Raw genomic sequence first — 18,111 nt, 5'->3', positions numbered from 1 at the left:
AGCGCCCTCTAGCGGCGAGGAGGAGGAGGAGCCAACACTATTTTTGCTGAACAAGAATAAAAGTTTTATAAATTAGTTTTTCCACTCTTTTCATACATTGGTCAAAAATTCTGTGCTTAAAATTTACAAATCTGATGACACTGATTTACCTCCATAGGATATTTATTTATATATTTATTTGTACATTTATTTTGTATTTATTCACTTTATATATTTACTATTTACCTGCTTATTTTGTCACAAATGAAAAGGCCGAAATACCCAATGACACTGATGTGCACAACTGAAGATGTGTCCAAAAAAAATCCGCTAACACCAACTGGTGGTATGCATTGATCAGTGCGGTGAGGAATATTCTCCATCTTGTCCTTTGTTCTAGATTAGGACAGTGTGACGTTTTAAAACATGTAAGAGGCAATGATGTCTGATCTACTAAGCGGCCACATGGTTTTCATAGTGCTGCCATTCAAGCCAGTAGCCAGTCAGATTCACCTTTAGCCTCAGTGTACCCTCAGATTCGGCCTGAGTGAGTGCTAACACCTGCTAACATCTACTGGTAGTTAGTAACTTAAATTGTGCAGAAGACTTTCAAACAAACAAAAGACGTTCCCCATCTAGTCCTATATTCAAAAAAAATACTTATTTCGTCAAGATGTCTGGGTTGTTTTTAATATTTTCGATTATGTTTCCCTTGTATTGTTTTCCCACTGTAGTTTTAGTCTTTCAGTGTTTTTGTATAGATTTGTATATGGACGTGTATAAAGGATGTGTATATTAAAATGATTTCCACTTTTTTTCACCTTTGCACAAGAAAAATCGAAATGTCTGCACAATGAATTTTTTCCGACTATATAGTAATGAGTGTAATGAGTGGCTCGGGCCAAAGTTTGCTTTTCCTGTCTTTGTTTACCGGGCCATGTTTGCCTCACAAAGTACATGGATTTAAGATTTTCCAATCCTCCAAAAAAACAGTTTAGCCAGTAAAAGACATAATAGGACGAGAACCAAACGATCAAATATAGCAGTAAACATTTCCTTGTATATTTCAGTTCAGTTGGATCTGATCTTGCAGACTTCAGGCAGTGGTGAGCTGCATACGGGGCCTTAATGTGTAAATAACCAGTGTTAGGACAAAAACAGGCCTTTGCCATTTTGGTGCAACCATCTGCAAAGAGCCAGATGGAATTTGAACTCCACACGTGGTGAGTGATATGATGCATGAGGACAAATACTACCAGTACACAACCCAAGGTAAACAAACTGTTCTTGTGTGAGTCAAAATACACACAGTAACATGTTCTGAGAAGAAGTCTGTCGCGACAATGTCCTGTTTTATTGTTTAATAATTAACTGCGGTCAAATGTAAAAAGTTTTATTCCAGCTGAAACCGTTATTCTGGGCTTAATCACTGAGAAGTGAAAACAGGAACATTTTATTAAAGTTAATAATTTGTCCGGGCTGAGATATAAAGTTTAACTTAATACCAATCCACTTTATATGACTTTGATTTTACCAAACAGCCACATGTAATGAAGAGGCTCAATGAGTAGCACTTCAGTTAAATTAATTTAATCATAAACTTCCTGAATTTCTCCTGGGACGTTTTCAAGTACCCTTTAGGAAGTACTTCAATATCTTTTATTTATTCATTTTGTGGAGACACATCTTTACCGATGGATTGTGTTTGGCTGCTTCTAAAGCAAATCACCAGACTCTGTTCGAACCCTATTTCAAATGTTCCACGTGGAGCCAACTCCCTCATTAATCAAAAAGCTGTTTGATTAAATACAAAACAAAGAGGCTGCTATTTGTATCTCTCCATTTATAATTCCTCTGAATGTTTGTGTGTTGTCTCATGAGAATGAGCCCGGAAATCTGCAGTAAAAACTACATTCTGATTTTGATACTGTCGCAGTGTGTTGTTGATGCACAAAGGAAGTTGACAAAACATTTACAGGTAATATATTTTTTATTTCAGGGCTGTTGAACTACATTTGAACTTTTTGGACGACTAAAAAACATTTGAATCGTCTCAGGATCGGTCCAAACACAGATCTTGTTGGTGTCACGTTCACTTTCTCGGTGTTTCAGTGTGAATCTCACGTTGTTTTTACAAAACAGAAGTTATGGCTGCTACAGACTTTACCGGCTGGTGTTTGAACGGTTTGGTAAAGTAAGGACAAATCTGATTGGTAAAGAAAAGACATTTATTTCAAGCTCTAAAACAACACTGACGGAATAAAGGAGAGTGTGAGCATCAGTGTCCGGCTGCCTCAGATCACCACAACACCCAGACGTCACATGGAGAAACACCATGAAGTCGGACATTTCCCCCCTGGAAGCACTTGGGGTGATTTCAGGGTTGTTGTGCTGAACAAACTGAGTACGGAGCTCAAACACGTGCGTTTGTGTGTTTTACTAAATTCAAAGTCCGCCAAACTGTTTCACCCCCGCCTGCTCTCCGCCCCCTGATGCGATGCGGCTCAGGGGAATGAGCTTCATGGTCGTCTCCTTCAGGGAGTACCAGCGGTCGTGCCATGTCACCCAGATGATGCCGTTGTCGTAGCCGAATTCACCTGCATCCTTTTCTGAGTATACGCCGCCTGGATGAAGGGGAACACAAACAGTTCAGAGTCGACAACACACACGACTTCGCTGTGTTTGCTTGACAAACCCTCCAAGTTAACGGTGGTGCAGCCCTGGTTGTGGCCACGTGCTCTTACCCTGGTAGTATTTGCCGTTCAAATGTGCGGCGTGGCATCGGTTCATCCACCAGCCGGAGCCGTCCTGGCGAGCACAGCTGCCGTCGAACTTGTCGTTGTCCTTGTCGAAGGTGCTGAACTGCATGCCGTTGTGTGACGTGTAGAACTTGTCGCTGGGGTCGTCTCCGAAGTCGTATCCGTCGAAGGCGTCGCCGGCGTCACCGCCAAAGTAGTAACCGTAGGTCAGGCGGTAGTTGTCGGCCTCTGCCCCAAGTTTGAACATGGTGTAGTCTGCATACCTGGAGGAAGAGGAGGCGGGGGGGGGGGGGGGGGGTTTAGGGTATTTATGTTCTTCAAAGGGAAACCTCATCACTGGGGTCATGTTTGCCTTGTAAGAGAGTCCCTTTGCTCGCCTCTTATATAATCTGTTATCGCGTGTGTGTGTGTGTGTGTGTGTGTGTGTGTGTGTGTGTGCATACTTTTTGTTGCCCGACCAGTCCATAAGCTCTATCCTCAGCACGGTGGGGATGTTGGAGCTGACAGTCAGCTGGTGGATCTTCTCGTTGCCGAGCCAGAACTCGGTGGTGTCGTCTGGGGAGAGGTAACCGAAGCCCTGCTTGTACTGGATCCAGTCCTTGAAGAAGTCCACGCTGCCGTCACGTCTCTGTGGACAAGCAGGAAAAAAGTTGCTGTAATAAGTGAATAAAACAGTTCTCGGTACAGGGGCACAGTGTAGCTGACTACTGGACTGCGTAAAAATTATTAGTGAGCAAAGGGAGGGTATTACATTTATTTATCTCTCGCTATAAGATAATCCTTTATTGATCCCATGGGAGAAATGCTGGTATTATTATTATTAATAATATTATATTTAAAAAATGTATCTAATTATCAGTTTAATTTAGAAAAACAGCTTACTATATTCTGTCACACATAAAATCAACTGAATATTTTCCATTTGAGAAAATCCGTGTTTAAACCAAATGCTCATTTCTGTTGTGTCATATATTAGAATTTCTGCAGAGTCAATAACTTAATCAATATCTGTGCGTTTTTCTTTTTTTTTTCCTTTATGACTGTTTTCATTTGTATTTGTATTACCTATGCTATTTTTTTATGTATTTTTCTCTATTTATGAAGCACTACTGTTTTACTTTGTTTTGAAAAGTGCTTATTTTTAGTAGTAGTAAAAGTATAAATAGTAGTTTTTGTTCTTATTTGCAAATTACTTTTTATTTGACGGTTCTAAAGTAATACGTGTGAGTCCCCTGCTGCAGGATGAAGACGTCACAGAGTCAGAGGAAGTGACACGTACCCTCTGAATGACCGTGAAGCCGCGTCCGAAGCTGTCGATCTCACAATAGACCAGGAACTGCTCGGTGGCCGTCCGCGGCTTCACGTAGTAAAGGCCGCTGACCGTCGCACCCTTGTTTGCAACGTCCTGACAGTCTGGCAAAAAAAGGAGAGAAGAAGAAGAAAAGCAAAAGTCAATTTGACAGAAAGAGAAAAATATCATTCATAAACTCTCTTATTTCAGTTTATGATCAAATTCTTTTTCAGTCGTTGGTCTGAATGATGTGGAGAAAGTTCTCTGAAATGAGGTCAAAACAAATGACATGTGGACTACAGCTGTTTACTCTGCACTGATGCACCGTATTGATTTTCTGACTAAACACTGAACGAGGACAAATGTTGTTCAGATGAGGAACGATTGAGAAACTTCTTGTGAAATTGGAGCGGCCTGGGTCAGGGTCAGAGTTGATTTGATTAGAGTCTCTCTCTTTCTTTTTTTTTACCAAGTCCTGTGATGGGTTTGATGTCGACCGTGTCGGTGCAGGGCTCGGTGCATTTCTGCTGCAGCTGGATGGAGAGCTGCTTCAGGTCGGCCATTCTCCTTTCGTTAGAGGAGATCATATTCTGAAGTTGACTGTGGGGGGGGGGGGAGAAACAAACAGGAGCTGAATGAGATGTTTCCCGAGTTATTCACGCCTGCGTTTCTTATTAAATAAAAAAGACTTAAAGTAGATCAAATAAGAAAATGAGAAGTCATTGGAAAAAAGGCAAATCCAATTCAGATGTGTGTTTAAAAAAAATCTTTCACGAGTCTGAGTCGTGTGATGGCAAATCGCCATCTGATCTGTGATCAGTGCAAACTGCGTGGGCGAGGAGGCTGGCGTGCATTGACCTGAGGGTCCGAGTAGAGTTTGTACTTTGTGAAAATATTCCACTACAAGGACGAAGTACAATATGATTTCTTTGAAAGTGTTATTCTACGGATTATATTTGAGATTTATCAAATGTTACTGAGCCAGGTTATAATTGCTGATCATTTATTATATTGTTGCAATGCATCATGATTTATAGGAAACAAAGTTGCCAAAGTACTTATATTAAGTTGTAGTGAGCTTAAACTTATAATAAACACAGTACTTGAGTAATTTGACTTTACTCTTTCTCATGGTAACTTACTATATTTGCTGCTCTTGTGTGATGATGGTCTTTTCAAAGCGAGCCACATCGTCCAGCATGTTCGACGTTTTCTTGAAGTAGGTGTCTGAAAAGAAAAAGTCAAATCGACCCAGTTCGATTAAAACACCCAGTACATTGACACTGGTTTAGTTATTATCAAGTCAAATAAACTGCTTAAAAAAAGGTGCAATGATTTTGTGTCAGGCACCTTGTAGGCCGCTCTTTTGAACTGTAGAAGTCGAGTCCTTCATGTACACGATTTTTTCCTCGGCGCTCTGGGTCAGATTGGAGATTGTGTCCAGCTCTCTTTGCAAATGGCTTAAATCCCTTTCGACCGTTGGCATGTACCGGATCATGTAGTCAGCCACGCCGCATGTGGTGGGACAGTATAACCCCTGAGTGCAGAAAGAGCAAGTGAGACATGTCCATCATGGGGTTAGACTCAGAGATAAAAAAACTTCAAGCAAGTCACAAAGCAAAAACATTCAAAGTCTTTACATTCAAATACTCACAAAGCCGTCATTTTGGGTGCACGATGGGGCGGCGTCTCCTCTGAGCTGCTGCAGGAAAACAAAAGAATAAAAGGATTCAGATTTTCTTTCTACTGACAAAAACTGCATCAGGGAGAAACTGTTGGATTAGATTCGGTGACTTACTGCAGAAGAGAAGGAGACGAGTAGCAGAAGAGCCCCGGCTGTTCTGACAAGTGATGGCACCATGTTGCTCCAGCCACCAGTCGTGGTCTCGAACTCTCGGAGAATGAAGAGCAGTCGGACTTGGGGGGGATATTTATCTCCAGCGAGGTCGTGGGTTCAGTGTTCGATTAGAAGCTCGTATGCAAACATCCCACTCGCCGAGCCGGGAAAGAGCCGTGACTCAAACGTCTGACTGAGAGACGGTTACTGATAATTGATGTCACAAACTGTGTGTTTGTGTTGTAAAAGTGACAGATTAGGTCCAAAAACTGATGACTCAGCTGTATCCAGGCCTGGAGAGTCAACTATATGTTACAGATATCTTATCTTATTCCTGCATATTCCAGTAAAGCTTGTAACACAGTGTGTTTACTCTTATGATAATGATCAGCAACAACACAGAACAGGTCATTTCATTTAAAAAAATCTTTATATCATTATTACATTGGTGCGTTGTGTATAAATACATTTATGTTTATGAACGTGGCTGAGGAAAATATAAATTTGACATCAGCCAGAGTCACTTTTGAACTTTTAATGGGACGTCTCCAATATTCTGAAGTTTATATACAGTATATAAATAATATCGTAATATTAACATCTAGATCTTTCTAGCCCTGAGATTATTTCTTTGATAATAACAATTATAATACATGTCATTCATTTATCACTTTTAAAACTGCTCATAGACACTTTACATTTGTTCAAAAACTACTTTTGTTATAATTTGGCGCAGTGTAAATAAAACTGACTTGACTTGATCTAGGAAGGACAACAATAAAATGATTATTTAAAAAAAGCAAGTGTGGTAAGAAGTTTCCTTGAATGAATAAAGTGTAATCACAATCACTGAGTTTGCAAATGTAAATTATGACATATTTGAGAAAAAAACATAATTCCTGTTAATAATTTCCTTATCTTAACCCGGACATTTTACCAAGTTGTGTCCATGAACCTTATCAACCTGTAACCACAGCAGTTTAAGAGCAAACAATGTTTAGTTTAGTTTAAATGTTCTATTAAGTTCCTCAGGAAAATGTTGTTGTCCTGCTAATGAGGGCGTCAGGTCAGAATCAGATTTGTCCCAGTCTCTGTTTGACTGTTACTTCATACTGGGACTGTCGAAACAAGCTGCTGTAAAAAGTGGTGATGTTTGAACGCTGCAGAAAAAGGGTTAAATGGAACCGATGTCCTAACTGGCTGCACTGGTCGGTCAAACCACTAGTGGGAGTGGAACCACAGTAGACAAAACAATCTGGGAGCTCACATGTATAAGTACACAGAGTCAAGCAGCTCATTTGGGAGCTCTGGATAAAAAAGAGTAAAAACTGGATACACACAGTATGTGAGTCTTTGTTTGAGCCGACACACAAAGTGGAGACGCATGAATCCGCCTTCTCTCTTTTAACATGAACATTTGCTTTAGGAGGAGTGAGGGTGATACAGGGTTGAGTGGTGGTGTGGAGTATACTGGTGAGGAACCTGAATAAGATTCAGTCACAATCAATGGCTGGAAACTAAAAGCACAATCAGTTGCACTTCTTACAGTGTATCATGCAACATGTGTGATTAGGACTTTACCCACAGAGAGCCATGAATTTAAACTTACTTATAACCTGATTTATTGTATGTTCAAAGACGTCAAACTTTATTGTACTCACATATCTAATTTCACAACTCCAGGAGAGCAAAAAACAGCCAATCGCCTCACGGCCTCCTTCCCACATGTCTCTGGTTTCATGCTTCTACTCGTTCTGATATCTTACAGAAGTTCATTTGAACATGGCTGCGGTAGATAATGGGTTTTATGTTCTATATTCTTCAGGTTGCAGGAGGAATCAAAACAAACGGTGGAGACACATGTGACCAAACTGAGCAAACTAACGATTCGTCTGTCGGCCCCGTGTTGACGTTGGATGATAGATCGTCCCTCAACCACCTCCCGGTGACCTGCTTTTTATTATGTGGGAGAAACAGGCTCCTGATGGATATAAAGCCTCGCTGACCTGCGAGTGAACTGCCAGGGACATGAACCTAAACAGAGCTGAACCTTCGCTGAACTGGCCTCTTTGTGCAGGAAAGCACCAGATGGAAAGTGTCTCTTTCTCCCTCTAAGTGCCATGAAGACGTGGAGACTCGCCCTGAACACTGTGTCCTGGAGGTTGAGACGTGCTCTGTAGCGTTGTTGTTCTCGTCGAGGCCAGCCTGACATTCGTCTTCTTCTCCATCAGAATATAAAACAACATATAATCTGTGTGATATAATAATCTGCAGTTGTAATCCCCCTCTATTTACCCTGTAAATCATAGGAATATGCTGCTGAGTCACTGTTATTCTCTGGCGTCTCTAGGAAATGGCTCCACCGGTAATCAACTTAGGGTTTTAAGAAAATAAAGTCGACATATATCACAGGTTGTCTGACCAGGAATTAATTTTAAAGAGCCCTGCTCGGGTCCCGCACAGCGATAAGTCTGGAGCCGGTTGACCACGGTGTAAATCCCCCCCGGACACAGGCCAAAGGTTTGTTGTGGTGCCAACTCGGGGTTCAGCCTGCGGTCAGCGGCGGTAAGTCGTCTCAGCTGAAGGTGGTGTGATGCCGACGGGAGCAGGCAGCGAGGCGGACGCTCGACACACAGGACCTGAGTGTAATCCGTCAATAATATCACAGGAAACACATTTTGTATGATGCAGTTTTCTTAAGTTTCCATGTGAGGTTACAGCACTTGTTGCATTGATATTACGTCTGTGCTTAATTTGGAGAGGCTTCACTTGGTCCTTCAGCTGCTCTCCAATAAAAGATGTCAGACACATATAAAGCAATTCTGTCTGTTTTCAGATATGAACTCGGCCTTTCACTTATGAAGAACGCAGCAGAGTCAGACATTCTCACAACAACAAGACATTGTCTGTAACATTCAGGCGTCTGACATCTTCTATGTGTAAAGCGCCTCTTTCTCATCCTCTATGATACTCAAGTACAATTACATTACTTAGTTACTTTACTTGAATGTTCTTCTACTTTCAGGATGAAACATTAAATGTCTTTAACAGAGCAGTACTGTTAATCTATCAGAGTATTTATTGATGATTGAAAATAAGCTTTTTGTTAACTAACATGTTGACAGGATTATAAAATACATATTTACAGATTTGGAGTGGTGTAGGGTTATATTGACCTCTCATGCACTTTACTTTACTTTAACAGTGATAACCTGCTTTTTGCTTATCATTTATGAACCAGTTTATCATCTGAAAGTTTTCCAGGTTAGAAGAATTTCAAAGGTGAGTGTTATAGTGCTGCAGGATCATTAATCACAGTCATCATGTGTTCACTTTGTTGGTCAAACTGGTTTCCCCGCAGTCTGAGCAAGCAGCTAAACGTAGCTTAAACTAAACCCCAGCAAACATGTCCCTCTTACAAGGAGTCTACAGATCCGGGTCAGTAAATGTAAAAAAAACGACTCAGAGACACCGCGATCCAACAGGCTGAAGCGTTTCTCAAGGTATTTGGGGTTTAAAGATGAGCGTGAAACCTAAAACCCAACAGGATTATGGTAATCGGTCAGAGGAATGTTTTATCTTATCATATGGTTCCTCTGAGAAAGTGCAGCTCATTCAGGCCTGATCCTGGATTGAGAATGGGACAGAACAGAGCAGCCTCTATGAGTTAGTTACTCCATCCCAAAGGAGTTTGATGGGATTGAAGTCACGGCTCAGTGCGGCCCAGTCAAGTTCGTCAACACCAAACTCAGCCGGCCATGGACCTGAAACCGAGAAGGACCTTCCCCAACTTTGAAATGAGGACTGAACAATGGAGCTTGTTACCTCCAGTGGTTAATCTGGTCACAGCCACCAGTGAGTTAATGTCCTAGTGTTGTTGCTATAGAGTAAATCCTACCGGAAACATGACTGGAAATATAAATACTTACTGGTGGTGACAGTCAGAACAGCATTTGGCAGCAGGAACCAACTTTCCAGTGGACCTATAATACTCCTTTTATGCTTCACTAACTTTTAAATGTATTGAATATGTCGTCGACATTCATCTCTTTATTTGTATTATATTTTGTACTTGTCTATTAATATTATATCACTCTCTATATTATACCTCTTTTTAAATATCTGCCACAATGACACCTGAATTCCCCCCAATAAAGTTTACTGTATCTTATTTGATCTAAAATAATGTTATTCCACTTAAATCTTATCAGATGGATTTTGTCCACATCAAGTTTATTTTCCGACAAACCTCCTTACTTTTGAAAATACTGTTATTGCACCTTAATAATAACACACCCTTCATAAAGGTCTTTACAGATGTGTCATAGAAGGACAAGTCTCTTTTGGGTTGCCAGGTTGTGAGGAGGATACATACCACCATTTCTCTCATGAATGACTTATTATACATTAATAAGGATTAGAAATGAATCCCGTGCTCCACAGCTAATTCTCTTCCTCTCTGCTGCTGCGTTAGCACAAAACAAGATTAATGGAGAGCTGCTGCACATTCGTGAAAAAGGAGAAGGCGCACGTGCAAAAGGTCACTCGTGTCCTCGTTCCACCGTGGATAAAAAGCTCGCTCCACTCGCGCTCTTGCAGACATTCCCCTTTTACGCGCTCACGATGCTGCAGCTGCTGACCTTCCTGGTGGAGAAGCTCTCCCTCCTCTCCAACTTCAAGCTGTTCGAGTGCAGCTGGTTGGACGCAGAGGAGCAGGAGGAGCAGGAGGAGCAGCAGGAGCGTCCCGCGCAGCGCGGTGCGCCCCCGCGCCGAGGAGACCTGCTCGAGGTGCCGAGGACCCTTTTCACGCACTTCGGTATTTACCTGGGTGACAACAAGGTGGCTCACATGATCCCCGACATCCTCCCCGTGCTGACAACTGACCAGAGGCTCATCGGCTCCGTCATCTCCAACAAGCGGCTCATCCTCGGCTGCATGTACAAGTGCGCCACTGTGCGCGTCGACAACCTGGAGGACTTTGCGTATGGCTGCAGCATCCTGGTGAACTGCCGGGATAAGACGATGAAGGCGCCGGCGTTCCCCAACGAAGAGGTGGCCAAGAGGGCTGAGAAACACGTGGGATCGATCCCCTACAGTCTGCTGTGGAATAACTGTGAACACTTTGTGACCTTCTGCAGATATGGACATGCAGCGAGCAGGCAGTCAGAGAAGGTAACGCTCCACAGCAGAATTAAACAACTAAGCATAAAAGCCATGTCATCTAGAAACATGATGCCTCATTCAAATCTATTCACTTGTTTTTGTAAACAGTGCCGGGTTAAAGTGTTTGACAGCACATGGGCAAAATTTGTCGTGGGGGCCCCTATACTCCCCCCCCCCTTGGGAGGAGAAGGACATGAACTTAAGATTGAAAAATTGTGACCCTAACCTGAAACACATGTGAACGTAAGCCCCCACCCTGAAGCACTTCTCACAGCCACCATCAAGTCCGGAGCATGTATTTAATGTTGATTTGATAATGGGGTTGTATCATCTTATGCTACTAAATTTACACTTGACAAATAAAACTTGTACTAAGGTACATATTGATTGATTGGTATCAGGGTCTAGGTTATACATAACGCACCCTGATTGGGCTCCCTCCTAACCATGGTGCTTTATGTATAACCTACACAATGATTCCTGCATCAACCAGTCAATCAATGAATCACTTAAAGATATATACACAAAATGCAACGAAAAGCAACGAACAGAACAAATTTACATAGACAATACCTCACATCCCGTCCATGCACAGAGCAACTAAGTCTCATACGTTAAAAATGTGGATAAAACATAAATAAGATTATGGTAAACAATAGAATAATATAATATTAACCAAAGCTCCGACTTAATATAGAGTAAACGTAAACTGAAGGAAACAAACCAAAACTCCAATAATACTCTGTGCTGGAGTAAAACTACATATCTGTGACTTAGTTTGAAATTATTTGAGTTGTATTCATATTGTATCTATATAATGAATGTAATATTTAGGAATATTTGTCATGTAACAATAGCTTCAAGTGAAATGAGGTCTTCAATCTACACACAGGACATCTCTGACAACACAGATCCTGATTCGCTGCTTCTCTAGATGTCGGTGGAAATATGACACCAAACTCTTAAATATTTGTCATCTGATGCTTATTTTCTTCAAAAAGCCAAAATCTATAATAAAAAAATGTGTTATTGCTTTATTGTTAGCAGATGCAGACTTAATCACCACATCTGCTGGAAGCCCAGTCCACCCAGAGTTCATGTTCTCGTCCATTTAACTGGCGCACATTCCAAAACCAAGGTGGAAATCTAAAATCAGCAAACCACACCGAGTGAACTGGCTGTAACCTCACAAACTGATTTACAGCTGCAGTTAAATCGTTGGACGCACGCCTGAAGATTTTTTTTACACATTCCAGGCGACGACTGCGTGGAAACTTTTCCTGCAGCGAGAACCTAATCAAACATGATCCAAGAATCCATCAAACATGTGAAGTTACTGAATTTTTCTTTCTTCTCTCTTTCTCCCTGTAGTTCTGCGAGTGCCTGAAATCAATCATCAGAGACCAGCGCAGCGTCATCGCCTCAGGGCTGCTGGGAATGATCTCCATTGTGTGTTTTGGCATGGCGGCTTCAACTACATTACCCACAATTCTCATCCCCTTCACGCTGTGGATGGCTGGTTAGAGGGGCCCAGCACACGGGGACAAACTGAACTGAACTTTCACTTGGCAAAGAAGGACCGGGCCCCTCTTCCAGACTCTTGTCATGTGACGCCATTCAAAGTCCGCTTCACAGCAACGCCTTCATTTAGTAGAATGAGTAGAATGATGGATGTGACTGTGCATTGATTTCGTCCTTTATGCCTTAAACTTAAAAAGTGTGGTCAAATGCATGAAATCTTTGGTATAAGATTAAATTTAGTGATTCGTGTGTGTGCATTTTTAACATTTGAGTCACGACAGAGGTGGATATAAAGAGGTACATGTAGCACTCAGAGTATCGTAATGTACTGTGTATATACAGCAGCTTTTTTTTATCGCATTGTACTTATATATATAAATATAAATATAAACCTGTAAATATGACAAATGTTTAATAAACCATTTATTTTTTATTTGTGTGTCTTGTGTGAGCACGAGCCTTCATATATCTGCACTAACACGACCGTGGAAGCAGAGCTCTAAATGAACCTGAACTAGAAGAGCGCTCGGAGGATGTGCCGTCGTTAAAGCTTTAATTCGCCATGTTAAAGAAAGTTAAAAAATAATTGCTTACTACCTTTGCAGCATCTCATCCTTCCCTCTCTCTCCCCATTTCATGCGTATTATTAGGGCCCGAGCACCTCCGGTGGGAGGCCCTATTGAAATTGAAAGGATTATTCTGAGCATTTTTCAACATGCTCAAAAAGTTGTAAAACTTTGCAGTAAATTAGAAAGTGGTGAAAATTCACGTATTCTGGAGAAATGGAAATGGGCGTGGCAAAATGGCTCAACAGCGCCACCTACGGAAAAGCCCCTCATTTAGCATTCACTGATCCTCACGAAAATGAGGATAGTTGTGTATCATGACCAGATGCACAAAAAAGCCTCAAGGACCATTATGAAATACGCAACAGGAAGCCCGCCATTTTGGATTTAGTGGCCATTTTGGTCATATTCCATATTTTTACTTTGATGTACTTGTCGTAGAGCTTTCATCAGATCAACTTAAAATGTAGACGAGTGTCATCACAACAAAATGGAGATCCAAAGTTATTGAAAGATCGATTTTTTTGTCATACCGTGTGACCGTGGCGTGACGTCAAACTTTGATGAAAAGCCATCAAAACACGAGCTTATGTATCTCAGACATATTTGGTCCAATCGGCTCCAAACTACACATGTAAGACAAGTGTCGCGACTTGAAGACATCTAAACAGAAATCGTGACTTAAAATCCCAGCGCCCCCTTCTGCAAAAACTAAAACCTGAGAGCCCGTCCTATGTGGACTTGTGGTGCAGATGCTAATGTTGATAGTTGGGGGTAAAAAATCCAATATACCCATATATTGGCAAATATATATATATGAACATTAAAATAATTCAGACATAGCTCAACATAATTAAGACTTTGTATGTAATAGTTTTGCATATTTAAGACTTTTCCAACCAGCAGTAATTGTGGATTCACAGTTTTATTTCATTGTCTTAAACAATGTGAGTCAAAAGATTTATTTTACATTGTGCTGAAATCCACGATTATTAATCTAGATTTTTGCATTTTGTGATGAAATATGACTATTGAAAGGAAACATGTAAAAATAAAGAAATCAAGGAATAAATGGAATGTTCCGGAAGAAGAGAATTGGCGGCCATTTATGCATGTGCTCCCCCATTCTCTCTGTTTCCCTTTCACAATAAAGCCTATGTCCTATAAATAAAAACAACATAAAGGTAATAACGACCCAAAAATACATGCAAAGGAAAAGGAGTCTTTAAGATCACAAACATGTTTAATGTTAAAGATTAAAGACACGTTCAATGTTCTATATATATATATCTAACTTTCTATTTAAAACTAATAGAATAAACTAGTGATGGAAGGTTTTTTTCAACAAAACGTGGGGACTGTTCAAGGCCCAGCAACGATTCTGCAAAACTCTATTTGTATGTCCCAACAAATAAGGTACCTCATAGACCTGCTGGCCAAGAAGAACACAGAGATCCAGGAGGAGAAGACTAAAAAGAACGTTCTCCAAGAAGAGCTGGATAAGCTAAAATCTTCTCATCACAAGTTCTACCAAAGTCATATAACCGACCAGGAGGAGTTCAACCGTGAGCTCCAGGAGGAGAAGAAGATGAAGAACTCTCTCCAAGAAGAGCTTGAGAATCTCAAAGCTTCTTCTCAAGAGGTCTGCCAAATTCATGCAGCCAATCAGGAGAAGTTCGACACCGAGCTCCAGGAGGAGAAGAGGATGAAGAACAATCTCGAAGAGGAGGTGGAAAAGCTCAAAGCGTCTCATCACAAGGTCTGCCAAAGTCATGCAACCAAACAGGAGAAGTTAGACACCAAGCTCCAGGACGAGAAGAAGAAGAAGAAGAATCTCCAAGAACAGCTGGAGAAGCTCAAAGCTTCTTATCACAAGGTCTGGCAAGGTCATGCAACCAACCAGGAGAAGTTGAAAACCGAGCTCCAGGAGGAGAAGAAGAAGAAGAGCGATCTCCAAGAAGAGCTGGAGAAGCTCCAAGCTTCTCGTCACGAGGTCTGGCAAAGTCATGCAACCAACCAGGAGAAGTTCAACACCGAGCTCCAGGAGGAGAAGACGATGAAGAACGATCTCCAAGAAGAGCTTGAGAATCTCAAAGCTTCTCACCACAAGGTCTGGCAAAGTTTTGCAAACAACCAGGAGACATTAAACACTGAGCTCCAGGAGGAGAAAAAGAAGAAGAACGATCTCCAAGAAGAGATGGAGAAGCTCAAAACTTCTCACCACGAGGTCCGCCAAAGTCATGCGACCAATCAGGAGAAGTTCAACAACGAGCTCCAGGAGGAAAAGAGGATGAAGAACGATCTCGAAGAGGAGGTGGAAAAGCTCAAAGCTTCTTATCACAAGGTCTGGCAAAGTCATGCAACCAACCAGGAGAAGTTAAAAACCGAGCTCCAGGAGGAGAAGAAGAAGAAGAACGATCTCCAAGAAGAGATGGAGAATCTCAAAGCTTCTCATCACGAGGTCTGCCAAAGTCATGCAACCAATCAGGAGAAGTTCAACACCGAGCTCCAGGAGGAGAAGATGATGAAGGACTCTCTCCAAGAAGAGCTGGAGAATCTCAAAACTTCTCACCACAAGGTCTGGCAAAGTGTTGCAAACAAACAGGAGAAGTTCAACACCGAGCTCCAGGAGGAGAAAAAGAAGAAGAACGATCTCCAAGAAGAGCTGGAGAAGCTCAAAACTTCTCAACACGAGGTCTGCCAAAGTCATGCAACCATTCAGGAGAAGTTCAACAACGAGCTCCAGGAGGAAAAGAGGATGAAGAACAATCTCGAAGAGGAGGTGGAAAAGCTCAAAGCTTCTCATCACAAAGTCTGCCAAAGTCATACAATCACCAAGGAGAAGTTAGACACCGAGCTCCAGGAGGAGAAAAAGAAGAAGAACGATCTCCAAGAACAGCTGGAGAAGCTCAAAACTTCTCAACACGAGGTCTGGCAAAGTCATGCAACCAACCAGGAGAAGTTGAAAACCGAGCTGCAGGAGGAGAAGAAGAAGAAGAATGTTCTCCTACAAAATCTGGAGAAGTTCAGGGTTACTTCTGATGAGGTCTTCCAAAGATATAAACCTTATGCTTCCACAACTGAGCTCACTGAGGAAGAGGTTCTCTCCAATGTTCTCCCTGATCCCAAACCCAAGGAGACAGGGCTGCCTGAGAAGACAGAGAAACCTAAGAAGGCTTCATTGTATAAGAGAGTCCGCCACCTTTTGGGGTTGTGCAGGAAGCAGAAGAGGTCAGCGGTGCCAACATCCCCCAGCAACTGAGCTGACTTTACCTTCTTCACCTGCTGTGAGGACTGTCAAGGTTAATGGAGGGATTTACAATTTCAATTAAAAACATCCTAAAAAAAAAAAATGTCCTCACAATGATAGTATTTCACCAAATAAAACGATAAAAAACAAAATGTCTTGCACATGTTGATGTACTTAAGATAAGGTAAGATAAGATGTACCTTAATGTATCCTCCATGGAGGAAATTCACAAATGACACAGCAGCACAAGAAAGTGTATCAGATACATCCTCCTGCAGAACCGGAGAACGGTTCCTCATGTACACATGCAATAGTCATGGAACCACAGTTTAGGCCGGCGCATGCACCACCAGTTTGGTTCTCGTGGTTTTCCAGGTATGCATATGTCAGACTCTATATATATCACATTTATACTATTCTATAAAATGTTTGTGGATACAGATTTTTTTATCAATTTAAACATTTATTAAGTGTACACAGCCATATCCCTACATACAATACATTAATCAGCTGTATGCCTGCACACATGCAAATACAAATATACAGACACTGGTATCGATAGCCTTTTTTTAAATTCATACAGATTTGGGGTTTTTCAAGGAAACATAAACTTGAAGAATCTTTGTTGACCTTGGTTTGGGCACAGCCTTGGAAATCTGAGTGAGATCTGAGCCAAGATATAGAGTGCTCCTTAAAGCTGTTCACTATGCCACCAGTATATTTATTTATCTGTTATAGAGTGCTGGAATTAATATTCTGCCTCTGATGATGTTAGAATGAATACTAGATGTTCAGTTTACTTCTGATAGTGGGTTTGAAACTCGTGCATGCTTAAGTCTAAAATTGTGGAGAACAGGGGCGCTCCATCCCTGCAGGTCGATGTTAATAAAGAAAGTAGCAGCTCAAGTGAAAAATATAGTATGACAAAAAATATGTGTAAATATAGAAATGTATTCAAAGTAGGGATAAATACATCTATACACAAGGCTATTTAAAAAAAAAAAAAAAATAGAGATGGGATCAGAGTTTTTCCACTCTATGGGCCCGAGGTGCGGTGGGACGATCCTCTTAAAGGTGACATTAAGGACACCGGTCCGAAGTCGTCTGCAGCACTGGGACGCTCCGTCTTGGGCACAGGGAAGATGCAGGATATCTTCCAGATCTTGGGCAGTCTCAGCGAGAGGTTGTATAGATGTAGAAACACACCTGAAGCTGCTCCACACACCTTGAAGACCTTGGGGTCCATGTTGTCCGGACCTCCAGTCTTTTTCATCCTGGTTTTGGTGAGCTGTCATCTCACCTGGCTGGTCTTGAGTTTTTGGAGGTAGTTTAGGGCGTGGTTGGAGACAGACTGGAGGAGCTGACAGTAACTACAATGGCGGCTGAAACCTACAGATATTGTTTGTCCATCTTGTTGTTGAGTCAGACCCCATATTTTCTCTCCATCCTTGCTGCTTTTAATCCTTGTCTCCTAACTTCCCCGATAGCAGATTCCACGCAAAAAGGGCCGGCACGGAAATCAAGACGAGCACTTTCTACACCAATTCTCACCGAGATTAGAGCAGAGGATGATAAACGGAAATATTATGATTAGGGCCCGAGCGCAGAATGGTGGGAGGCCCTATTAAAATTTAAAGATTTAGACATGCTCAAAAAGTAATAAAACTTTTCAGGAAATTCAAGGTCTATGGATAGTACCACAGGAACCCGGCAATTTTCCATATAGTGGCCATTTTGACCATATT

General features: G+C 41.6%; 2 protein-coding genes across 2 annotated transcripts; one reads left to right on the top strand and one right to left on the bottom strand.

The window, feature by feature from the left end:
* Positions 1–1,950: 1,950 nt before the first annotated feature.
* Positions 1,951–6,040, bottom strand: fgg (fibrinogen gamma chain). The gene is made up of 9 exons (XM_053418432.1): positions 5,828–6,040; positions 5,684–5,731; positions 5,380–5,566; positions 5,172–5,256; positions 4,499–4,629; positions 4,018–4,151; positions 3,182–3,366; positions 2,724–3,001; positions 1,951–2,603 (listed from the first exon to the last, which is right to left on the bottom strand). The coding sequence occupies exons 1-9, from the start codon at positions 5,888–5,890 to the stop codon at positions 2,425–2,427; spliced, it is 1,290 nt and encodes a 429-aa protein (XP_053274407.1). The 5' UTR covers positions 5,891–6,040; the 3' UTR covers positions 1,951–2,424.
* A 4,449-nt stretch (positions 6,041–10,489) lies between these two features.
* On the top strand, positions 10,490–12,983 carry lrata (lecithin retinol acyltransferase a). Its single transcript, XM_053418433.1, has 2 exons — positions 10,490–11,038; positions 12,401–12,983. Exons 1-2 carry the CDS (start codon positions 10,490–10,492, stop codon positions 12,551–12,553), a joined length of 702 nt encoding a protein of 233 aa, XP_053274408.1. The 3' UTR covers positions 12,554–12,983.
* The last annotated feature ends 5,128 nt before the right edge of the window (positions 12,984–18,111 follow it).

The sequence above is a fragment of the Pleuronectes platessa genome, chromosome 3, assembly GCF_947347685.1.
Source record: "Pleuronectes platessa chromosome 3, fPlePla1.1, whole genome shotgun sequence".
Lineage (NCBI taxonomy): Eukaryota > Metazoa > Chordata > Actinopteri > Pleuronectiformes > Pleuronectidae > Pleuronectes > Pleuronectes platessa.
Note: the sequence above shows the minus strand (reverse complement) of the source record. Positions and strands in the feature narration are given on the sequence as shown.

Coding starts and splice junctions, on each gene's coding strand:
- fgg (XM_053418432.1), bottom strand. CDS start 5,890: ATGGTGCCATCACTTGTCAGAACAGCCGGGGCTCTTCTGCTACTCGTC. Junction 4,630..5,171: donor ACACAAGAGCAGCAAATATA/GTAAGTTACCAT, acceptor CCCCCCCCACAG/TCAACTTCAGAATATGATCT. Junction 3,367..4,017: donor GCTTCACGGTCATTCAGAGG/GTACGTGTCACT, acceptor GCTTGTCCACAG/AGACGTGACGGCAGCGTGGA.
- lrata (XM_053418433.1), top strand. CDS start 10,490: ATGCTGCAGCTGCTGACCTTCCTGGTGGAGAAGCTCTCCCTCCTCTCC. Junction 11,039..12,400: donor CGAGCAGGCAGTCAGAGAAG/GTAACGCTCCAC, acceptor TTCTCCCTGTAG/TTCTGCGAGTGCCTGAAATC.